Here is a 25,153-nt window from a genome sequence, read left to right on the forward strand (position 1 = left end):
GAACGAAGGTATGAATGAACACAGTGAAAAAGCACCTGTCATTAATGGAAGCGCCATGCTGCTGCCACGCCAGGACCGGTGCGTATCACTTGTTTTTGCTTATTTTCTTTACAGCGCCGGGATGTGACTAGATTTGCGTTTTTTACACAGCAAAATAATAAATGGTATCTGATCTTTCCTGACCAGCGAATCCTGAACATTTATGTGTATAAAAGGGGAAATTATGTATGTTATATCTTTTACGGGTTAAGGACAGACACAAGAAGCAAAGATAAAAATAAAGAATAAAAACAGGATAAAAATTTTGAAAGAAGTAGATGTTGGGGCTAAACAGTAATGGCCTCTGACTGATTATTTATTACATGGCACTTTACAACCACAGAGGAAATCGCCCTATTTATGGACCATGTGTAAAAACATGTTCTGTGCCGCTTTTCATATCAGAATTTTACACAAAATAAAACGCCTGCGCAAAAGCAAAATTGTCTGTCGAATTAATGATAGCTTAGAGACTGCTCACACCCTCCCGGTAGGAGTTTTCTTAATTAAAAAATTGGCGTGTGGTTTAGCTCTGGTTAAACCTGGAGTGACGCGATAGCTACAGCTGGCCGAGTGGAACTCGCTCAGTTGAATTGCAAAGTCAGTCTTTCGCCGCTCCGTTTCGCTGGGCGTTCCTCCTTCATCTTCGTCCCACTTGACACAGCGCATGCGCACAGCTGTTGCAGCTCGGTTTCACCGGCGCGCCGCGCCGCCGGCAGCAGCAGCTGCTCCGCACCACGTGGCTGGTCACGTGGTGCAGAGCACGTGGCGGACCACGTGGCTGGTCACGCACCACGTGGCTGGCCACCTGGCTGGTCACGTGACCAACCATGTGGCCACGCTGAAGACTCGAAATGCTACCGTAATGTAGCTGTCGCTACAAAAATGTGCTGCCAGCTGTAAAAGAGAACATAGGTTTCGACATGTTGCTTTGATCCTTTCACTCTGCAGCGACAAGGTATGCGTGGTCGCCGTGCCGATCGGCCTGCGCAGCCGAAGCATCCGTTCCGATAAGTGGCTGAGACAGCGCATCCGAGTGCTTCTCTACCTGAGCGTCATCTACGGAGCCAACACCGGCGCGATCACCACAATCACGAGCGCCGCCTCCAATGTCGTCTTCAAGTTCGTCATCGAGGAGTGAGTGCAAACTATCAAAGACTAAGGACGCGTAACCCAGTTCGCGTATAGCAAGCGCACAATATGCAAGATGAACACGCCTGACGCGAAGGGATGGAGGAAAAGCGGGAAATAAAAAGTCATAAATGAAAATGAGATTTCCGGCAGCGTGTCTACAATCAGCGAACTGCTACCTTGAATACGGGACGGTATCTGAGGAAGTTAGGCGCCGGAAGAATACGCATGATAGCGAGATAAAAGGATGAAAAAATGTAAGAAAAGGGCAATCAAACTAGGCTGGAGTGTTTGCAAGGGAAAATAAATAGGGTCAAGAAGGCCAGTGTCTGGCAGATAAGCAAAGAAAAACTTAAGTGTAGAACTGTTACGAAGGGCACGGCACGGGTCCTGATATACATTTTATTGCGGGTGTAATTTCCGTATGTTCTTCCACTTTAAGCACGTAACAAGTTATTTTTCTGGTGTAGGCTGGCCATTAAGAAAAATCTGCTGCGCAGTTTCCGCTGATGCGGAGTGCAGATTCCCAGATGTGCAATAGGAAGCATACCCAACATTCACGCGATTCGAGCGCACTCTGCTAACGCCTAAAGTAGCAACATTGCAGAATTTACGATTTTTAAGGTTATTAAGCTACATTTTTGCACATTACAAGATATGCATCCGTAACATTGTGCGCCTTTACAGCCTCTACGCCGAACGGGCCCCTGTGGACTACGCATCATGGCTGTTCTTTGCCCTGCCGTCCACCGTAATCAGCACGGCCATCGTCTTTGTCGTTGTGCTGCCAGTGTTTTTCCGATGCAAGAGGTATGGTCTGCCACGGCATCGCTGAGACATATGTACCATCGATAACGAGTGAAATGTAAACGGGACAGGTGTAACACTATCGCAGACCGTTCAGCCGGTAAGGCTTCGCGTGGCACTAAATTTGACCTTCACCTAGTTAGAGGTCATGCATGGCTATAAGTCGCGTCACAGCTAAGCCCTTCAGCCTAACCTTGTGGACCATCTTGGTGTCGCATAACTTGGTCATGGCCTTTGTCCTTTTAACTTGACCTTTGACCTTACGATGCCCTTTGGGTGACCTCTCAGTCTTGTGTTAGAGAAAGGAGGAGGGGGTTATGAGATTAGTCGCGTGGATGACGACGCGTCACCATTGCTGTGAAGCTTTCGCTGAATGCTATGTTTAACTGCTAAACCTCTGCCAATTTTTTTTACGTCAGTTGCGCAAATATTCGACCACACTGTCACCAACATTTTGAAAAACATAAAGAAATGCTTTGAACATTGCAGACCGGACCTGGGGAAAGCAAGCAGCTGCTCTGCCATGGAAGCCGTTCGCCGCAACTACGACGCTCTAGGACCCATGAGGTATGCCGGCGATGGCAACGCACGACAACACGCCCCGACTGTTGTGCGCATAAGACAGTGGGTCATTATACTCGCCGATGCACCATAGTATGCATTTAATGGCCGCATTTTATCTTCTTCCTTTTTTTATTCGTTTTAATTTACCTTTTCCGCACCACTCTCCTTCCGGAAGCCTTTATCTCCAAAATTCCTTTCCCCACGCAGAGTAGCCTGACAGCGATTTTTAAACACCGGCTAAATTCTCAGATTTTTTTTCATTAAAGGGCTTCTCTTTCTCTCTAAAATGGGCACTCTCTTATAGACCACATCACACCTTTCTTGCTATGCAAATTTTAATCTGTTATTTCCCCCTTCTAATTGGATTAAGCACTTTATGCTTAGTGACATGGGTCGGAACACATTTATTTTTTAGAATTTTTTTATTGTTCCTCCAGAATAATAGTTAGTCTAGATCAGGGGAAATGTGGAGCCTCGCTCAATGTTAAAAATTGTCGCATACCCGACAGCAAACAAGAGGACACACGCGACACTGACATCTCTTAGCAACTCTCAACTCTCAACTCTCTTAGCAAAATACATTCACTGTAGACCTTAACCGCGGCAATTATGCGAGTGTAACGTCATAACCCCAATAGACATTCCACAACCCTTCATTAGAGTTACTAAACACTCCAGCCGGCGCCTGCTTTTGGCAACAACCCAGGCGTCGCTGAAATTCGCATTACCACAAGGGTTGAACGTCAGGTGAATTTTTTCCACTAAGTAATACACAGTGCATTTCGGTCTAAGCCTCGTCCTTCTGCTGAATTTTTTCCACTAATATACACCTTGCGTTTCGGTATAGGCCTCGTCCATCTGCAGTGATCTAAAACAGCTACTTCGTAATGGAAACGAGGAAAGGAAAACGCCGCTCATGTGTTTCGAATAACGAACCGCCGTTTCGACGAGTTTAGTTCGTCCCGTTTTCACGAAAACTATCCTGTTCCAAACCTGCAGCCATCGAGCGCGCCTTTCGTATAGGCTGAGTCTGCTTTCGTACCCTGAGGTCGATTGCAAGCCTAAAGATCTGATTGGGCTTCAACCTTACGTGGTCGTCTCACAGAGCTAGCGTTCAGTGTACTTTACACGAAGCAGGGGCACAGCGTGCGAGTCTGTCGCTGGGGACCATTCATACGGGGCCATTGAAACCGGCAAGACTGTACCTAAACCATATTAGTATACCATATTAGTATACTCAATAATAAAATCACTGTAAACGGCACCTATCAAAGTCGCTGTTCTGTAGATAATTTTAAAAATCTCATAATTTTGTGGCTTTGCAACTATCTCAGCCCAGTTGAACGGGGAATGAAGAAAATTCTTGATAATGGTAGAAGATTGGCAGGGGCAGGAAGTTACTGATATTTTCAGTTGCTTTAGGCAGCAGCTCACCAGTGCTCTGAACACGTGTTCCGCAGGTTCCACGAGTTGGCCGTCCTGCTCCTGTTCACGCTGCTCGTGTTCCTCTGGCTGTTCCGGGACCCAATGTTCGCCAGGGGGTGGGCGACCCTGTTTGATTCCGTGTGAGTTCATTCGCTACTAGGGGCGTAGCATACAGAGGCGAGTAAGACCATTTTCAACAAAGAACAACAAGAGTTCTCGGTGAGCATTCACTTCGCCCGCTTTGCACTGAGATGATAGAGATACCGTTGTCACCTTTTGGCACACTGAAGGGGTGGAAAATTTTCTTATTTTTTTGATGAGAGGGGGGGGGGGGGGAGCTAGCAAAAATGCGAACGCAAATGAAGGTAGGCATCTCTTTTAAAACGTACCTTTAGACCTGCATTGAAAGCTATTCTGGCAGACGCATTTCATACAGTCAACTGACAGTAGGCAATTGTGATATAAAATAAAAATAATTTTTTTTGTGCATGCTTGAAAAAACCATACAAAATAATTAGTGGATAGCTACGTGTAGCAGGGGTCGCTTTTGCTGTTGTGTTTCATTTACTTCTGTACGGATGTAACAGCCTCCAATTTCAACCTGACTGCCGCCTTCACCATGTTACGCCAATCGCAGCAAGCCCAAGGACGCCACGGCAGTCATGATACCCGTGGTTCTGCTGTTCATGATTCCCGCTCGGCCATTCGACGGAGCCAGGAGTCCCGGCCTTGTCACGTGGCCAGTGGTACAGGCCAAGCTGCAGTGGTGCGTCATCCTGCTCATCGGCAGCGGCTTTGCCATCGCCGAAGCCATGCGGGTAGGCAGAGCCGGAGTACGCATGTCAAATGAATCGGCAATCGCATACTCCGTGCATTTTATGCACAACATGTCTCGACGGGCTGCTTCTCCAGTAGTGTACAGTCTGATGCGATCTGCAGGTGACAGTTTTAGGCATAGCTACTCCGACTGAACGGCTCTAACGAAGTTTAGTCCTCCAACGAGGCTGGCCGACATACATGTGCTTAGATAGCAGCTTCGTTCCTCTAATCCGCACCGTCATTTTTATTCTATCACACCGCAGAAAATTCACTGATTCCGTTTGGTCGAAGTGAAAGCTAGAGATGACCTTCAAACTGAATTAGTTTCTGATTTCAGTTTGTTGGCGTCTAAATTCGCTACGCTAACTATCAGCGCAGCGTATTAATGTCGTTCTTTTCTGCAGACTTAATTGCCCGAAACTTCAGCGCGATAGAGCAAGTGACAAAGCTATACAAACAGTAGTTCAATAATTACCTGTGCTGCAGGTATGCCACCTAATACGAACAGTGCCTTAAACCAACAGCTGCTACTTGCAGGAACTCAACTGCTATGCATTCGCTGGCATAATCCGACAGGAATCATACCTGTATTTACTTGCTGCTAATGAAAATGATGCCACTGAAGAGAGTCACTGAGTCAGCGGGGCACCTTGCAGGTTTCCGGTCTGTCCCTGCTCCTTGGCCAACAGCTCGGCCACCTTGCTCACCTGCCCGCGGCCGTGCTCATGATGTGCCTCAGCATCATGTGCTCATTCATGTCGGAGCTGGTCAGCAACGCCGGCACCGTGACGATCCTCCTCCCAGTGTTCGCGGCGCTAGTGAGTGGACATGCGCGTTCGCCGTCATTGCCTCACGTGGATCGTCAGTCGCTTTACAAGAGACGCTAAACTACATACTGCGGCGAAGGCTGCAGTACACGCAGGGTTTGATTTTATGGTAGTCAGTACACGGCTGAAGAAAATGCTTCACTGTGCGAGTGACCAAGACGAAGGATAGACATAAATGTTACGTACAGAACAAGGAGCTGTGGCCCTTTGTTGTGCGTGCTCTTTCCTTGTGCAGCGCACCATTTATACTTTACTTGCAGTGTACTGGATGCACATATTGTTCTTCGTGATCATATTGAAGATAGGAACGTGAACATTTGGGAAGAAATCGGCCTCGTCGAGAGGCGAATTACAGAAAAAAAAAACTGGGATACCCTGACAAAATTCTCATGGGAGAACCGAACTATATAGGATGCCGGATAAAGCAGCATATCAGATTGATTCGATCAAGAGTCACAGAATAATTAAAAATTAAAAAATTACATATTTGAGGAAGTATAGACGGGACAACAATGACGTTCTTATGCACAGAAAAATATATTTTTTTCCTTAAAACGAAAAATTTTATTGCCATCTCTGTGGCCAACAGTTGGTTCTGTAGCTTACTGTACAAACTATAGATGAATGGATGCTGTGAGCGTGCCCTTTGAAACAGAGTGGCGACAGGTGCCACCATGCTCAGTATTTCTTTCTCGTTATATTTCTCTAAGCAGTCTGTCACACTTAACGGCATTACCTACAAATTCTACATTTTTTGCATATACGTTTATTGATTGTTACGTGTTACCAGTTTTTAATCCTGAACCTGTATGCATAAGTAACCGCTCTTTGTTTGAACCACCAGTTTTCCAATCGGTTTTTGGCAACGTCTACCGCCGATTCATTAACATTACCCTTTGTCTTTAATCCCTAAGGCAACCAGGAGAGCGACTGTGCCTGTGTCGACGTCTGGATGGACATTGCCCCCATTATAGTGAAATATGTTACTAAATATGTTACTGGAACTAGTGACACATCTGAAGCGCCACCTTTCAGTTGAAAGTATGACTGTTTTGGCAATAAAATTTTGCCGTTGTTAAAAAAGTTTTTCTCGGCACTTCTATGCACCCCGAATCGTGCTACGTACTGCCTTCACTTCTCTAATTATTAAATTGCTACTTCCTCTATTGCTTTTGGATCGCCATGCATGCAGTTTGTGACAGTTCAGTGGGCGCGAGTAACGGCAGCCCCGCTTTCGTTCACAAATATAAAGTGCGTGTGTTCGATTACCTACTGTCAAAAACCTTCTCTTCTTTCTAGTAAACCAGTCGAAGAAAGCTTGCTGCGTATTTCGGGATCCTAGCGCATGATTCTGAGCCTTGGCATCCTGCTTTCTTTATCTTTGAAGGCCGAGGACCTACACATAAACCCACTGCTCTTCATGATACCGGCAACGCTTACCAGCAACTTTGCATTTCTGCTGCCGGTGGGGACCCCGGCGAATGCCATAGTTTACGAGCACGCCCGACTCAAGGTTTCAGACATGGTAAGCAACCCGCAAGGAACAGAAAGAGATAAAACATGACGCGGTCAGCGAAGCACCCTGCACAACAGGTGACGAGCATATCGACACTCCAGTGGTAAAAACTACCGTTTTTACCCTTAACGCCCATCGGTTATCTTGTCTTAGCGTTACATGCCCTGCCCAAACCCATTTCTTCCTCTCGACTTCGACTAGGATGTCATTAGCTCGATGTTTGTTCCTTGGCCCACTTTGCTTTTTTCCTATCTTTTAACGTACACCTATATTTTTCCTTTTTATCATTCGCTACGTTTTCAGTTTAAGGTGAGCCCTTCTTGTTAGCCTCCACATTTCTGTCTCACAGGTGATTACCGGTAACACGCACCTGTTATATACTTTGTTCTTGGGGAATAATGGTGAACTCCATTCATGACCTGAGTGTACTTGCCAAACGCGCTCCACCCGATTCCTATTCTTCTAGTTATTACACTCTCGTGGTCAGGATCAACGGTTACTATATACCTGCTCTAAGTAGACCCAAGCAAAACCCAGGTAAACCCATCCCAAGTTAAAGGCCCGCCCCGGTGGCTCAGTGGTTACGGCACTCGGCTGCTGACCCGAAAGACGCGGGTTCAATCCCGGCCGCGGCGGTCGAATTTCGATGGAGGCGAAATTCTAGAGGCCCGTGTGCTGTGCGATGCCAGTGCACGTTGAAGGACCCCACGTGGTCGAAATTTCCGGAGCCCTTCACTACGCCATCCCTCATAGCCTGAGTTGCTTTGGGACGTTAAACCCCTATAAACTAGTATAAACCAAGCTAAAGAAAAAAAATATTAATCGGCATGTGAACGTTCTAGTTGAGCGTCCTGTAGTCAACAAATACGCCTATATCGACTGTGCAGTCACAGTCTGAAGACCACTCTTAAAGACAAAGCCTGCTTATTTCTGTACTCACAGCTTGTTCCTGGCCTCCTGGTGAAGACAATCACAATGTTCACCACCGTGGGTGTGACGTACGTGCTTGGTGATCCAATCTTCGGCATGTTCAGTGAAGCAGACTGGGTGAAACCTGCGTTAGAAGCGAACTTCAGCAGCGCTGCAGTTTCGGCCCAACTTTAGGGGTTTTGGAAAAAGAAAGGACCCGCCTCCGACGTCGTCACTGCAACGGGAAGCGACACGAACGGAAGTGCTTCCCAGCCGTCACCCCCCACCCTCCCTCTTAGATCAGAGTAAAGACGCCGAACGCCTGTACAAGACCAAGGCTGCATGTGCGGACTAAAGCAAGCGTGCTCTTTGGAGGAGTTGCCTTGGAATCGACGAAAATGACCGTCTGAATACTTTACTGACATCATCTCAATCATGGTTAACAATAAACACACTTAATCATCGTTTGTGGAATGCGTTAGAAAAATAATAAAGAGGTTAGCCGGTATTAGAAACTGCTCATCGAGAGAGAACAGGAATGTGGCGCAGATATTTCCAAAGCCGTGCTTCGAACTTCACTTACTTATCATTTCGCATTATTCCCGATCTTCGGAATACTTAATTCCGCCTCCGAACCATTGAGAGTCGTGCTGTTCAGAGTATAATTTCACTTAGCCTGGTTACACGTCAACCGCTCTTTTATTCCTCCTTCAGGTAGAGCTTATAATGCAAATGTTGTGTACCTCCCACTCTCTAGAGCCTAAGCATTTTGTATGGGGCCAATAGAACAGCTCAATTTCAAGTTTGCTTTAATCTTGAGAGCGATTGCCTATTACACCAAGAAAAAAAAAGAAAGAAATGTAATGCGACTGGGGCGGGGGGGGGGGGGGTCCAAGAAAAAGAAAGAGACTATTAAAAGCTCATGTAAACAAAAGTGAAAAGCGTCATAGGGCTTAGCAGTCAAACCAAAATTAGACTGAGTACATGCAAAACAATTCCGAGTACAGTCCCTGAACAACGCTGCTAGCCAGGTACGCCATCTAGTCGCTTTCATGTAGCAAAGACGATCGCGCGATGCGTGCCAAGGCATTCTTCTCTACGAGTGAGATGTGCAAATGACAAAAGCCTGAGAAGAGGAGGAATAATGCTTCGTTTCTCAGGCTTCTCACTGAGAAAGGCGCGGAGCGTGTGTTCTACCCCTGCTGCGCTTACTGATCAGTTGAGTAACGCTCCAGTTGCAGTTTTTCAAGTCCCAGCGCATCTTGTAAATAATCTTTCTTCCTCCAAGACGTCGTTCATGCCTGCGGAACTATTTAAGACCCGGAAAGCTTGAATATAAAACTGAAAGGCAGCCTTAACAGAAAGCTCACCGTTGGCTTTTTAAACATTATTGCAGGCCGTTTCTCAGCACCATTTTCCTGATCATAAAATACGCCACCTAGTTTTTTTTTGTCTGTTAAAATGGTGAAAATTATTCCACTGTTAATTTTTTGGCTGGAAGTTTTTTCTCTGGAGACATTAAGAAAACATTCAGGCTGGTACTTAGTGTGACGGAATCAGATCGTAGAGTTCCGATTAGCAACTGTCTTTAAAGGGATGTTCATGTCCTCGAACCAGAGGCCGCACTGGAGCGCGAAGCAGCTCCTGCATGTGCAGCACTGGAATAAATGAACTTGATGAACACATCTCGAGCTGGTTGGTCATTCATCACGAAACAAAACAGCGAAAACCACACCCACAGCCCATAACCCATAGCTTATAGCCCATAGCCATTGGCTATGGGTCCATCAATGTTTGTTTGTGTTTCGCAAGATATGCAATGAATGAATGAATGAATGAATGAATGAATGAATGAATGAATGAAAAAGACACACAAAAGAAAAACGAGATTTTCTGCTTAGTTTGTTTCGATTGTTGATCGTGGAGAAGCGGAAGCGCTCGATTCAAAGTGATATCTGAACTATTACACAACAATGCCTTTCGCTGAAAATTCTGTTAGAAAATAAATGCACCTGTCTGAACCGGATTCGGATAGGCTCAAATCGCAGAGGACCCTAACCTCCAAAAGTAGTCCTTGCTAACGTGACGAAACGAATACCGGTTTAGGATGAGAATAAATTCGAATCATGTTAGGCATAAGTCCTCTGAATTGGCGCCGTGTATACAATCAGTAGATGCGCATATTTCATTTCCCACTGACGGAATAAATGTCTTGAGCGTGGGAATCGAAACGGCATGCGTCCCTTTAAATCCGCCATTTCGGTAGATTCGTGTTTAGTGGGCAGCAGTTGTCGCTGAAGTGGGCTGGGCTCGATGTCAATGACCCTGGCGCTCTCAAAATCGATGCGGTGATCAAAGCCCTCGAAATAATCCGCAATCGCACTAAGCACGCAAAGCTGAAGACATCGCACCACCTGTGCTAGGGGTTCCTTCGTGAAAAGTTTCTAGATTCGCCGATAGAGCTGGTAAGAGAGACCCCGCATCAAATTTTACAGACAACGCCGAGCGCTCGACCCTTAAGTGCGCGGCCGTTCAGCCGTGGAATGAAGCGCCCGAGGATTGACGGGGGCTAATTTGAGACACAGGCATGACAGATTTTCACTCGTGTCATTGATCAGATTGGTTATGCGGAAATAAAAGGCGCGGTAACTGCCTCACATTTCAGTGGACACCTCAACCGCGCCTTACGGGAAGGGAGGAAGGTGGCAGTGAAAGAGAGAGAGAGAGGTTCTGTAGTGAAGGGCATCGGAAAAATTTAGACCACGTGGGGATCTTTAGCTTGCACTGACAAAGCATAGCATACGGGAGACTTTAGCGCTTCGTCTGCATCGAAACGCGGCCACCGTGGCCATTGATATAAGATCAGAAAAGCAACTCACGGTACCATAGATATAAGCCATTGTAATGCGAGTTGCTGCGCTTATTTGGGTGCTCTCCTGTCCTTTCAATTCCTTTTGGGTGGTCGTTTCTGCGCAGGTCAGCAAGGACGTCTTCTTTCCCCAGCTTGCGCTCGGCGTATGATGCGCATATTGTCTTAGCTCCCGACAGGAGGGTAGAAACCAGGGATGTTTTGCGGTTTGTCGTGTGAATTGTTCTGAAAATTAGGTAGCGCCTCGTGCACGTGGGTGCAGTTCTTACTGCGATTCTTGCGATTCTCAAACATCGGCCCCACAACGAAGTTGTATCGCAGCAAAAGAGGCCGGGTGACAAAAACAGCTCCACGAGACGGTCAACTGTACGGCGGCAAAAGTCGACGTACTTACGTGCAATAGCTTTGGTCATGATTACACGCATACATATCCAAGACCATAAAAATTATGAATGGAAACTCCAGATAGCTATCTTCAAGTATTGTAGCATGTGTACCACCCCCTGGAGCACGAGGCCTTGCGGATGAAGAAGAGAAAGCTTTATTTGAGAGGTAAAAGAAGAAGACCAGTTAAAGAAGTAGCTTCCTGTCATACCGTGGCCCTCTTGTTTTCCCAGGAATGCGCATGTAAGGAATGCAAGTGTTCCTTGGGCTCTTCGCAGCAAAAGAGCCATGGATCTTTTCCTTCCTTATCGAGTGGAAAATCAGGATCTCCTATCCAGCGAAGAATTCGACTGTTACGACGGCTTCGGGCACGGAGCCTTCCAGAGGCGCTTGCTGCTTCTCTTAGCCCTGGCGATCTTTCTCAAGAACGGCCATGTCTACGCCACCACGCTTACAATGGGCGAGGTCGACCACTGGTGCAAGCGCCCACAGCACTGGAACATGTCCACGCAGGAATGGAAGAACGCGGCTATTCCCCTGGAAGCAGACGGACAGTACAGCAGGTGCCACCAGTACGCGAACCCCTACAAGAGCAATGACACCAGCACGGTGCCGTGCACAGCGTGGGAATACGACGAAGACCAAGCGGCCACGTCCATGGTGAGCCAATGGGACTTGGTATGCGACCGGCGGTTCCTGCGCGGTGCCCTTGTTTTATTGAACGTGTTTAGCTTCACCGTTGTCGGCATCGGCGCTGGATCTGTCGCTGACACTGTAGGCCGTACACCTGTCCTAATGGCAATCACAGTAAGCTTGCTGGCGTCGACTATTGTGCTCTGCCTCGGAAGAACCTTTCCTGTGCACGCAGTGGCCAAATTCATCGCGTCAGGGAGCGCGGCTGCACATCTTATCGTCAGCGGCACCCTCTTCTTCGAAGTAACGATCCACGAGAACAGGCCCCTACACATTGCGGTCGCCGGTGTAGTGGCAGTCATCTGTTCCGAACTCTGGTTCGAAATGATGAAACTCGTGAGAACTCACTGGAAATTAAAGCAGGCAGTGTTCTTGGCACCCACGTTCCTGTCGGCCGCGACTTTCTGCGTGAGTGCAGAGTCTCCCCGCTGGCTGGTGGCCAAGGCCCGATTCCAGGAAGCGGAAGATGTCATGCTCGCCGCTGCAGAGACCAACCTGTTTCCGCTTTACAACGCGGCGTGCCTGATGGATAAAGTGAAGAGTAGAGCCGCCGACAACTGTCGTCCAGACCGGGCTACCGCCGCCGTGGAGATGTTCCAAGGCGTCTCGCTTCGCAAGAGGGCTGTGGCCGTGTTCTTCACCTATTTCTCCGCGTATTTCGTCTTGCGGATCGTAGTCCAATCTCCGCTAATTCAGCAGTCTCTCACGTTGCAGTGGGTCTCATTCGCGCTGGTCGTGCTCAGTTCTGCGGGGATGCTCTACGTCATCACTAGAGTCACCTTGCTGCAGTTCATCAGTACGTGCTTCGCAGTGCTCGGAGTCCTCCAGTGCATGTCGAGCCTGACCATCGCCTCCGATTACCTAGCACTGAAACAGGGCCTTATCGTGTCCGCCAAGGCTCTGGTCTTCGTTGCATACACTGCTCTCGGCACGTTGAGCCTCGAGCTCTTCCCGACGGCTGTTCGCGGTACCTCTACTGGCTGCTTTATTGGATTCGGTGGTCTGGGCGCCACCGTGGCGTCTGCGAGCACGCTTTTGCAAAAAGTTGGCCGCGAAGACGTGTGTTTCGCCGTCGCCGGGTCTCTGATGTTTGCCTCCGTCCTTGTTCTGCGGACACTGCCTCGCAACACCACGGCCGAATGCGCCAAGATCGCCGTCAAATGCGCATCCGTCTTCAGGGAACAAAACGTCGAGCACATGAAGAAGACGCTGGAACAGCGGGAAGGCAGGGACAGCCGGGAACCTAGCTACCGAGGCAAAAGATCCATTACCGGTTCGGAAAAGTCGGCAGGGAGCTCTCGCATCCGGCAACACTAGCTCGTAGCTAGCCAGCGAGATGCGCACTGAATGAACTTTAACTGCCCTTCTCGTGTCTGACAATTTTGTTCTTCCGCATCTGTGGTCTTGCAGTGTGTGCTACTGGACAGTGTCTGGACATGTGCAAATGCGCGTTTTTTTTTCGAATGATGCTGACTGTGGTGTGCTGTTCAGAATGATTCGATCTCCAGCTGCTATATTACGAGGACTCGTGGGCAGCTGGACATCTTCTGCTGTGAATAGTTGGCCCTAATGGATGGTTTAGGTTTCTAAAACGCGCCTAGCAACTTTAATGAGGTCGCCATACTTGCTAAGTAGTTTTGCGACCACTGCATGAATATGGCCTCGCTCCCTGAAATGACTGCTGCACACTCGGCAGAGTGAACTCATTTACATTATTTCATAGAGCTTAGATTCAAAGCTTGATGTCAACATGTTTTCAGCAGCCAGTGCTATCCGATAAAAATATGCGGCCTCACTGCCATCGAGTTAAGTAAAAAAAAAAATAGGGCGCGGATGCGCGACTTCCAGCTGGCATAACACACTTTCTCGTTTTTCATTTTCTGACAAAATATGTGGAGAAAATAGGCAGACATTTGTTCGATGAAACCTTGTTTACAGTGTTTTAACCTTCGATTTTGTTTATCTAAGAACTAAGATTACAGTAACACATATTATACCATACGCTGATTGTTGCTAAGTAGCGCCACGCTGAGTTCTCAGATTTTAGCGGCGTTAACAAAAATTTCATATTGGCTTTTGAATGTGAGTATATTAACGGGCGTAATGTGGAGGTGATAATTTTTTTTTAATTCACTTCTTCTTAATTTGGGCATTACAGGGCTGAAACTATGGTTACCTATCACAATTAAGATTGACTCCCACATAGCTCCAGAAGTTAAACACTCCAGAATCTGAGCTTTCACAATCGTGAAAGCTCAGTTTCTTGCACTCCTGTCGTTTCTTGTTTTGTATTGTATAACTTCTTCAGCTATGTACTACTTGTATAATCCTATGTTTGCACACACCTCTTCTTTATTAACTGTACCGCGGCCGATAGCGAGAATTGCATAAGTGTTCGTTGAAACACATCTGCTGTGTTTCATTACTTACTACTGTTTTACTTAATGATATAGGAGGCACCATTACAGCCACTGACTTCGGGACCTCCTTCTGTATAAATTTGTCCACCTTGTATTTTTTTTCTAATAAACTGATTCTGATTCTGAGCAACGTGGCCGAAGCGAGGCCATTTCCTGATTGCTTCGCGTTTTTCTTTTGAATGCACTGGCAGTTTGGAAACAGAACAAGAAAGCAGGATCTTCAGCTTCGTGATCCCCTACGCTTACACAAGGGAGTCGCCACCTGAAAAAAAGGATGCAAACTAACGCTCTCGTTCCGTGCACGTGAAGTGTCCCGGAGCAGAGGCAACCCCGCGAAAAAAGGCGGCGCTACGCTAAATACAGAGTTATAGCATAGCGCGATCCACGATCCGCTACTGTGATCCACTTCCGCAGGGCACCGCAACATACGCGCTGATTGGTCGCGACCACGGTCCCGACGCGGCAGGGATGCCCGCAGCTGACAGACACGTGGTGCCATCTGGCGCCCACTTGGCGTTCTGCGCACGCGCAGTGGCGCCCTGTGGAAGCGGATCACGATAGCGGATCGCACTGTGCTATAACTCTCTAATGAGACGTTTAGCGTAGCGAGTACCGTTACCGCTACAGCTTACCGCGTAGTACGCGCCGTCAGTGCACATGCGCAGGTCACCTCGAAGGCACCAGATGGCGCCAGGCGGCGGCCAGTTGCGCGCATTCCTGCCGATTATGGGATACAGCGCGAACAGAGACAAGAACGAAGAAAGGCAGGACACCACAGCGCTGTGGTGTCCTGTTTTTCTTCGTCCTTGTCTCTGTTCGCGCTGTATCCGATAATGAATTACCAACTAGCCCGACCAGCCACCATTCCTGCCGAGTCCGGACCAATCAGCGCGTGTGCGATGGCGGCGCGCGCTACGCGGTGAGCGGTCACGGCAGTGATACGTGCGCTGTTAAAAGTCTCCATCGCGACAGGCCGCATTTGGTGCACTTCCATCGGCCAGCTCTGGCTCTACCCTATCCGTTCTCACTGTCGTTCCGCTCTGTATTTCCCCACGCCGTCTCCTCCCTGTCCCTTTGAATTCCGCCAGTCGCAGCTCGGTTGCTGCTGCAATTGATGAAGTACCGAAGGCGGCTGGAAGGCAAGGCTTTCCGCAGTAGAATCGTTAGCGTCGTTTTCGCATTCTCTCCAACCTTGTTCTGCTTTCGTAGCCAGCTTTGCGCCAAATCTTCACTGCGATCCGCGTATTCATCGACTTTCAAGTTTGAAGTGTGCGATTATGAAAAAAAAGGTGGTCGAACAATGCACGAGGATTTACGGTAGCCGGTCTTCGTGGTTGATGATTGCTATCTTAGAATCAACCCAGTCGAAAAAAAAAAATCGACAGGTACTTGCGCGAAATACGGCAGAATATATAGTTGTATTGTTAAAATGACAAATTTCTGCAGTATTATAGTATTTTTCCCCAGAATGTTTCTGTAGTTTTGTTGTCTACAAGATTACTACAGACCGGTTTTTTTCTGCAAGAAATTTCTCGTATAAATACCACGCAAAGTCAGTGTGACGGCAGAAAATTTTTGTTGTGTTTTTGACAGGGATAACGCGCTGCCAAAATTAAGAAGGTTAGCGGACGGGGTGACGGTAGGGCCATTTAGTTTTCGGTTTACGGTGTCAAGACAAAGGCTATTTCATCACACGACTTTAAGCAAGCAGTTACGGCCGGACTGCTAAGAATTTTGTAGATACATCTGATCGGCACAAGCTCGTTAGTATATGCATGATGTTTAACGAACGGAAGGTACATATGCTGGCTACACGTGCCCCAGCAGCAGAACGCCGTAACCACTGCGCCCTTGCGGCGGGTAGGAAGCCCAGTGCAGTAGCGACAGAATACCTGATGAGCGGCTTGGCTCTTTTAACGTGGCCGCGATTGATTGATTGATTGATTGATTGATTGATTGATTGATTGATTGATTGATTGATTGATTGATTGATTGATTGATTGATTGATTGATTGCAAATCAAACAGGAAAGCCTGCTGACCGCATCTCAACTCTTCGAGCACGAGTCTCGCACTGACAGCGATCGGCGGCCAACAACTGCGACAGATACAAAAGCTCAAGGAAGGCGGTGAAAGGGCACTGCGCCTGCAGATGCCATGCCTACTCTCCTCCCCCTGCTTCTTCACCTCCTCGCCCAGAGCGGACGGAGGCCCTCGTGTCCAGCAGCGCGGTCCGCGGCGCTCCGGTCAATGAGACGCGCATGGTCGCCTCGATCAAGTGCAGCTCCCCGGAGGAGGCGGAGCCACCCACCGCCGACAGATGTATTACGCGACCCGAGCGCCCCTCGAGTGTCGGGTCTCCAGAGTCGCCGCGACCACAGGAGAAGCCGCTCGGACGCGCGTCGTAGTCCCGCGCGTGAACCGGACCCCACGACGCCACCGCTGCCTTCCACGCAAGGCGAGTGCCCCCCCCCCCCCCCCCCCCCTCGGCCCATCGCCCTGCGCGTGTAGCTGCGACGAGTGGTTCGTGGACAAGCGACACACTCGGTCGACGGCAAACTTTACGCGCGAGTGATTCTACAGCGCCAGCCGTTAAAAGACGTTAACGCGTCGATTGTGTTGCGCAGTCCTTTAGCGTCGTCTTTCGTGGTTGGCGCTGTAGTCTCAGCCATATATGATGATGATGACAAAGGAGCGCACATCAGTATCCTGATACTAAACTTTTCACCGGCGTATGTTCGCGCAAGCACTGCGTGGGGCCATTGTCATTTGGAACCTATTTCGACAGGCGCCGGCCGGGGTTGAGAATCACTTTTTACTGAGTTGCTTCCATGCACCGAGCAATTTAGTGGCCATGGTTCAGTTATGGATCAGTTATTGGTCAGTGCGTGGTCATCGATTCTGTCATCGCGATCTGGTTATTGTCGTAGCAGATATTTGTATTATTATTAATATTATTATCACTAAAAGGTTTATTGTGACTGCGCATAGTTTGTTTCTCTCGAAATCATGAATATGCACGAACCTACTAACAATCAATGTTCTCGAAATTGAAGTTCAGACATCAGCCTACTGAAAAGTGATACACTGCATTTTCCTCCGGTTCGAATTGGAAGCTTACGCGCGCCGAAGGCATCATGAAAACAAGATAAAATTATAGGTAAGCGATACGAAAGCATTAATTAGCTACTCATGTGGCCACGTTGCTTAGCCCTATTTCGTCACACCAGTTGGAGTTATTCAGTCACGCGCGCCTAACTAGCACTACGTGCAGTCTTGAGTAGTTTGCGCACGTGAGTAGTTTGCGCACGTGATAGTTTGCGCACGTTTGCGCAGAAGGTGGCGCGTCAGCTTTACGTATTTAGCCTGAGTCTACGAATTATATGCGAATGATGCTATTAGATATACTACCGTATTGATTAGAATATAGCGCGAGCTTTTTTTTCAGCGAAACTATAAGTTAAAATTCACCCCTCGTGTTATCACTGAACCTCACAGTCAGAGGAAGACTATGCCGTATTTAATCGAATTTTGGTTGATGCGTCGTATAGGTGAACCTCCAACTTAAGGAAATGGGGAAAAATAGTTGGAGTGCTGTGTTTATGAACCAATGTAAGCTCCGAGCCGAAACGTTCAACTAAAGCGGCCGGCGCCGTGCATCACTTAGGGAGCAGCGGTAGCGCAGTGAGAAACTCGCCACCGGAGACAGCGCTTTTACGCATCGAGCGCAAATTAGACACTTCGTCCTCAGGAACGCTCGATAGAACACAGAAAATGTAAAGGAATTAATTTCGTTCTACTGAAGTTCGGCTGACAGTCTAACTCGTGTGCTGCCGCACATTTGTCGACGGCTCGTTTAAATGCTGCCAAGATCGGTCACCGACGTTCGAGAGAATGACTTGCCGCACGGTTGTTTGACGGACTCAAAACCATGAGGCCACACGACTGACGCGGTGATGACACGGCGAGACTCCGTGCTCATCTTCGTATATCGGTCTTCCCTGCGAATATTTTTTGCGGCTCGATTCATAACGCAGGTGAATGGTTATGACGCTCTGCTGCTGGCCCGAAAGACGCGGGTTCGATCCCGGCCGCGGCGGTGGAATTTCGATGGAGGTGAAATTCTAGAGGCCTGTGTACTGTGCGATGTCTGTGCACGTTAAAGAACCCCAGGTGGTCGAAATTTCCGGAGCCCTTCACTAGGGCGTCTCTCTTAGCCTGAGTCGCTTTGGGACGTTAAACCCCCTTAATCCAAACCAAAACCAATCATAACGCAGGGGCACTCGAACCCTTCACACGGTAATTCTTCATACGCGGTAACGGCCATATTTTGTTATGGTTCTAAACCGGCCCAGGCCTCCTCCCTACGAAGGCGGGGCACAAAGAAGCCAATTTTTCAAAGAATTTTGTTGCTAAGCTTCTACCCGACGTTCAGTATAATATGGATCGCTCCTAGCGTTACATTCGTGTACAGTCTTTGTCAAAAGTTTAGAGCCCGCTTCTAAGCCAAATAGTGGCGTTCCTGTAGAATTGGTGGAAGCCCTACCCATTGAAGGGGGCAGGACCAAAATTTTCCTACAGTCCGGAGACTTTGATCACCAAAGATGTACTGCAAGCTATACGCTACGACTCGGAAGGGATCCCCATGGGCTCTAAAATTTCGACAAAAGGGCGTGCCTTGTTTTTCCTATTTCCCACTCAAAAAAAAAAAAAAACGACTCTCGCGTTACAACCGTGGACGCGCTTCATTCGGGTAAATACGGTAAACAGTTCCAGATGGCGGCACAAAAGAAATCGCGCGTGTCACTAAAATCATTTTTCTTATCATTCGCCCATGAAGCGCGTCTTGAAACTTTGCCCGTTTGTAGGAAAAAGTTCTGCAGGCAAGTAACGAAGGTTGCAGGCACAAACGTCTGAGAGCTTTGTCGTCAGAAAACTTTGCTCCGTTCTATGGACACGTGAGTGAAACTAGAGCCACCATATTTGTCACAAATCTGTGAGTGTAGCCCTAATTAATAATAAGAGTGCAAGAACTATGTGTTGCTTTTTAATTCCTTTGTGTGCTTCGAAGTAACCTGCGCAACTTGCGCCTTTAATTGAATCATGCCTCTTTCCCTCACTCAGTACTTAAAGCAGAGCCTAGAAACAGTGCAATTTTTATAACCTGTATTCCAATTATGCGTTGAGCGATGAAAATAACTAAGCGAACAAAAACGTTCAGACACTTGCGTAGACTGGACTCACGTGCCCCGCATGGCGGTAAGCAATCCCTGTGGAAAGGGTTCGGCGTTCTCCCGTCACAGTGGAAAACACGCCGTTGCCGAAGTGTGATAGCGTGTATCAGCTTCGAGGATTGCGGTCATGCAACGAAAGAACCGATGAGGATTCCGCTCTTTTCTGTTCGGCAAACGGGGCGCGAAGCGGCTTCCACCGTGCCCTGCCATTGTCTGTGCAGCCACACGGTTTTTTAGAGGAGCATCGGTGAACTTTAAACTAACCGCGGCGGCTCAGTGGTTAGAGCACTCGGCTGCTAAGTACAGGGACACGTTCGATACCGGCCGCGGTTCGATGGAGGCGAAAGTCAAAGTCCAAACATTCTTTATTTTTCGAAAGTACGGGCAAGAGGCCCGTAAACTGTGCGACGTCGTGCACATTAAAATAACCCCAGGTGGGCTAAATTAATCCAAAGCCCTCCACTACGGCGTCCCCCATGGCATATATGTCGGTTTGGGACGTTAAACTCCATATACTATACTGTTACAGTGAACTACTAATGCACATGTTGGCCTCATTCTCATTACCCTCGCACATACAACGATCCCCTCTTTCACGCAAAAGCGAAGCAATAATAATAATAATAATTTGTTTGGGGGAAAGGAAATGGCGCAGTATCTGTCTCATATATCGGCGGACACCTGAACCGCGCCGCATGGGAAGGGATAAAGGAGGGAGTGAAAGAAGAGGTGCCGTAGTGGAGGGTTCCGGAATAATTTTGACCTGGGGATCTTTAACATGCACTGACATCGCACAGCACACGGGCGCCTTCGCGTTTTGCAAGAAAACCGACAATTCTGCGTATCAGGCGGCTCGTAAGAGCAATGTCCGCCTCTGGAGCTAAAAACTACTGGGAAAAAAAAATGGCGACAAGAAATGAGTCCTCGTGTGGTATAAGGTTGTTTTGCGTTTCCATGCTCCGCTCTGTCTGCTGGTACTGAAAAGTGTCTTAGGATGAATGGATGGAAACAACTTTTATTAGAAAAAAAAGGATATTGTACTCTCGTGAATACAAAGTATACTTGTTTTTTATATTCGCTAGAGCAGGTGGTCGAAATTATTCCGGAGACCTCCACTACGGCACCTCTTTCTCTCTTTCTTCTTTCACTCCCTCTTTTATTCCTTCCCTTACGGCGCGGTTCAGGTGTCCACCGACATATGTGAGACAATTACTGCACCATTTCCTTTCCTCAAAAACCAACCAAACAAATCCAAAGCTGCTTCCCCTAGAATTCTCTTATCAGAATATGCATGATGTAGCATATCCCCTGCGAAATGCAATGTTGCATCATAAAAAAATAACACCAGCATTCATATTAATGCGAGACCATTAAAGGTCGCCTTCACGAGAAAATCCGGCATCCTTCCATTCGTGTCACGAAAAAACAAATGACCCACCTGCCACGTGGTTGCCACCTGCCACGTGGTACAACCTGCCTACCATGGCAGGTGGCAATGAAATTAACTCAAATAAATGCATTGCAGTTGCTACCTGACCACAGCGGCCTTGCGCATCAGCACATTGGTCGATGGACAGACAGCCTGGCGACGAACTGTATGCGCGAAGATTAGCATTTCGGGATCTCGGGAAGAGCAACTTGTGTCTCACAAGTGGTGCGTCGCTTAACCGCTGCACCACTTCGCCAATAGCAGTATGAGGACTCCCGGGGATCTATGAATGTATAAAAGAGCAGCAGTATACTTGCGCGGGAGGGATCTGTAATGCTATCGCATTGTACTCTTAAGGGCAGGTTAAGCACCGTCCAAGCTTTTTCTAACAGTCTGGGATGCGTTTGGGAGCTGGATCTCGCAATCATTTTCGTCTACAACTGTGCAACAATTCGCTCCAGTCGTTCACTGGCAACTTCAACTTCTCAAGGAAAATGTCAACGTGAATGCTGTGGACGATATATAAAGGCGTATTCCACAAGTATTTTAGAATTAAGCTTGATATTTGTGCTTATTTATGACAGGGAGCATGGTTCTTAGGTAATACAGCATTGTTTTTTTTCATGAAAAAAGTATGTTTGTTAAGTGAACTCTCAAGAAGTAGCACTTAGCCAAGCGAACATCGAGCTCACGCTCAAATTCCCAGAAGACGTCACACATCAGTTAAAATACTTTAGAATGACTGATCTCAGTCCAGGTGCTTGATCTGCCCTTTTGAGGGAACCGACAGTCAAGTACTAGCCCACTAGCAAAATTTGTTAAATTCTTCAATCGAGCGCGAGATTCCAGATGTCATCCCCCTAAATTGTGCTTCGATCCGCTAGGGTACACAACTAAAAGCGCAGAACGCACTTTGAGCCAACGTCGGGCAAAATAGGCCCATAACTGTTCATATTTCTTGTTTACTTAGTATCTGTATAATATAAAAAGTTGCATCATTTTCTACATTTCGTTATTCTTTGTAAATACTACCGATAATATCCTTATTTCATGTGCTATTTAACTGTTTACGTCATACCTTTTGTTTTATTTGCGTTGTGTCATTTGTTTTTTCTTAAGATGTTGACCTGTTGAATATTCTCATTAGTACTACAGACCACTTTCTTGTTGACTTAACTATGCCCTCCTGCCACAATCCCAAATAGGGTTGGCAGTGTTTATAAATAAATAAATTTAGTCCTTCGCGACAAGCGGTTTCACCACGCGGAGACAAAAGACGATGACCCTTTGCATTTGGTCCCTAAGGAAGTAACTGTTCCCTTTTAGGGACTTGAAGCAGCAGCGGCGTCGCGAGTGAAATCAGATATCAGCCGCTTGCCCGTTTCCTTATTTGTGACCGTGACAACGCAGTTGGTCCCAACGGACTAGTCCCTGTGGCACTTTTGAGTCTCTTTAGCCTAGTGCCGTTGGGCCGCCTCCCGCTTTGACAAGTGCTCGTTCGGCCACTGCAGGCTCCGCACATCGCGACTCCCAGGGGACATGCGACGGCGTTCTTGCAGTGCTGCGGGCTGTCTTCTCCCTGCAGGCCGAGCTCTGGTACTCGCTGCCGGTAAGCATTGGCATCGCCCATCTTCGATCAGAGGTCTTCAATCCACAGCGGTTGCTTCTTAGGCGCGCACGTGGGCAGTTATAGCACACCACATATTCCAAAGTTCCGGAGTGGGGAGGATTCTTAGAACTTTGTTCATGACATCTGCAGACTTTTCGGGCTGCCGACGTCATGTCCCGGCATGACCTACTTGATGCAGTGCGGGACCGCGCAGTGGCCCAGGGACCCAGCTGGGTCTAAAACTCACTTGCTCAATAAAGTTTTTCTGTCTGTCTGTCGAGCTTTAGGGTTGCAGAAAGTTCCCTAAAATACAAGTCAGAAGAGTAAGCGTGAAGCCTGAAGACTTTTGATGAAGGCTGTCCATAACTCGCGCTTCACAACAACAAACAAGTTGTCAGCGGTAATCCGATGTTTCTGGCAGTCATGGGCAGTAAACTCACTGTCCATTATGGTAACTGATGCTAATACTTTCAAAGTGGGGAAACCTTGGGATGCCCTAGTTGCTATGCTGGTACTACCAGACGCCAGTCTGACGCCGTTTTACTCAGAAGTTGAAGCAGGCGCAATATCGCAGCTTTTGTCAGTGGAACATCATGCGTGCACTGAAGTCATTAAGCCCCAGTCAGTCTAATTTAATGTCCATGAGAGTATAGAAAGTCATTTAGCCATGTTCTTTGAAAACAGTGCGGCGAAGCACTTTTCCGGACACACAGCGTTTCAGCCTTTTACAGCTCTAGACGTCCGAATGTACTGCGGTTTAGCCATACCAGCACTATAGTACCAAAAAGACGCCTCCTGCCCGCCTTAAATGAATCCTTAGCTGTCGACGTTGTTCCAATCACGTCGGGAATGCTCGCTCTTTCCACAACGTTCTTATAAACAGGTGTCCTCCGATACAAAACGCAAGTCAGTGGTATCTGCGCGACGTTTATTATTAGACAGCACCGCAAGTGCATGGCATGCCACGAAGGATGGCAGTATTTAAAGGTCGCTGAGGGCAGTATTAATGAATCTAGCAAACGCCGAGGGCTAGTTATTTCGGCGTCGAAGTTGAAGGCCCCAAAACTAGCCAAGCTTTCCAGTCAGAGTACGTGACTTTTGCTGGCTTCGTGTTGCCACAGGGCTTACATACAATATATACGTCAACCTTCTTGTTCGAGCGAAATGGCTCACCCTGGCTTCTTGGCACATACCAAGAAGGAAGCTCTGCTCAAGCCCGCCAGAGCTTGGCTTCTTAACGCTGGGGATTGGTGCTACACCAAAGACGTTTTCCATCTTTCTCACCACTGGCCTCCCTGCCTTCCCTCCCTCCCGATCCGTGGTTGGCCCCTTAATTAGCCATATACACGTGGGGCCTCTGTTCCTGCCGTAGTCGGAAAGGAACCGAAGCACTTCGTGAGCCCGCGCCCTCCCATGACTCGCGGGAATAGCTCGCTGCGGCGGGAGAAGCCAGAGAGCGCCGCCGGTCACGTGGGGTTTCCGCTTCCGGGAAACCCCGCACTCGGCAGTCCCGCAACGACCGGCAGTCACGTGTGGCGCCCCGAAGCCGAGCGCGCAGCGCTGGCGAGCTGAACGCCACTTGGAAGAGAGCGCGGGCTTGTTTACGCGTTGGCCAGCTGCCGCTGTCGCGCCGCCGAGAGAGTAATAGGGACATTCTCTCGGCTGGGTGCCGGTGTCCACGGAGGCGACGCGGGGCGAAGACAGCGAAGTAAAGCACCGGGCTACAGGCGACGCCCGCGCCCTCTTTCGGGAAAGTCTGGAACCGTGACCCAGTCGAAAACACGCATGGTTCCTGAAACGGTGTTTTTTTTTTGTTTGTCTGTGTGCGCCCTTGGCAGAGACGGCCTCTAAAGCCTTGCTTCATTTTTCTGGAAAGCCAGAAGAAATCTCGGGAGGAAGGTAATATATACGTAATATACTATCGCATAGAATACAAACGCGAGCACTCTTAAATGGAAGCATTATGCATGACGCCCGTGTCCACTGGAACAGCGCACAAATACAGACTGAAGAAACGACAACACAGGACGAGCGCTGACTGCCATCCAACTTTATGCGCCATGGTACTCAATTTATGCGCATGAGCGGCTGAAAACACGAGGATAAGGTAAGAAATGAACAGTACGCCCGAGTGCTGTGCGATGTCTGTGCATGTTAAACAACCCCAGGCGGTCGAAATTTATCCGGGACCCTCCACTTCCTACTCCTACTTTCACTTCTTCCTCCCTTGCCTCAGGGCGCGGTTGAGGTGCAGTGACGAGGCCAAGGGCGAACTGCCGAGCACTTCGCTCAGACCGTGACGAGGAGGATGTTTTGAGATAGTAGAGCCCGCACTTGGGCCCCTCGCTGGTGTGTCAAGCTGTCCACAGCATTTAGTTTGCATTTCATTTTTATCAAGAGCAATGTCACAAAAGCATCATTTCTACCCAACATTTCACCCCCCCCCCCTTCACCTGCTCCTGCGCGCCACACACCACAA

General features: G+C 48.2%; 3 protein-coding genes across 3 annotated transcripts in view; all 3 read left to right on the forward strand.

Annotated features, from left to right (window-relative positions):
• The window catches only part of LOC144120727 (Na(+)/citrate cotransporter-like), a 28,996-nt gene extending 20,138 nt beyond the window's left edge, over window positions 1-8,858 (forward strand). The window contains exons 6-14 of the mRNA XM_077653388.1: window positions 9-78; window positions 991-1,176; window positions 1,858-1,980; window positions 2,467-2,544; window positions 4,002-4,106; window positions 4,604-4,784; window positions 5,442-5,603; window positions 7,000-7,137; window positions 8,071-8,858. Of these exons, the coding sequence (XP_077509514.1) occupies window positions 9-78; window positions 991-1,176; window positions 1,858-1,980; window positions 2,467-2,544; window positions 4,002-4,106; window positions 4,604-4,784; window positions 5,442-5,603; window positions 7,000-7,137; window positions 8,071-8,232 (1,205 nt within the window). The 3' untranslated portion in view covers window positions 8,233-8,858. The remainder of the gene's footprint in view (window positions 1-8; window positions 79-990; window positions 1,177-1,857; window positions 1,981-2,466; window positions 2,545-4,001; window positions 4,107-4,603; window positions 4,785-5,441; window positions 5,604-6,999; window positions 7,138-8,070) is intronic.
• A 2,720-nt stretch (window positions 8,859-11,578) lies between these two features.
• LOC144119566 (solute carrier family 22 member 7-like) lies at window positions 11,579-16,810 on the forward strand. The gene is made up of 2 exons (XM_077652146.1): window positions 11,579-13,238; window positions 16,602-16,810. Exons 1-2 carry the CDS (start codon window positions 11,579-11,581, stop codon window positions 16,808-16,810), a joined length of 1,869 nt encoding a protein of 622 aa, XP_077508272.1.
• Window positions 16,685-25,153, forward strand: part of LOC144120721 (metabotropic glutamate receptor 2-like) — a 33,371-nt gene continuing 24,902 nt past the window's right edge. Inside the window, exons 1-2 of the mRNA XM_077653377.1 lie at window positions 16,685-16,860; window positions 22,577-22,674. Of these exons, the coding sequence (XP_077509503.1) occupies window positions 22,605-22,674 (70 nt within the window). The 5' untranslated portion in view covers window positions 16,685-16,860; window positions 22,577-22,604. The remainder of the gene's footprint in view (window positions 16,861-22,576; window positions 22,675-25,153) is intronic.

This window comes from Amblyomma americanum, chromosome 2, assembly GCF_052857255.1.
Source record: "Amblyomma americanum isolate KBUSLIRL-KWMA chromosome 2, ASM5285725v1, whole genome shotgun sequence".
Classification (NCBI taxonomy): domain Eukaryota; kingdom Metazoa; phylum Arthropoda; class Arachnida; order Ixodida; family Ixodidae; genus Amblyomma; species Amblyomma americanum.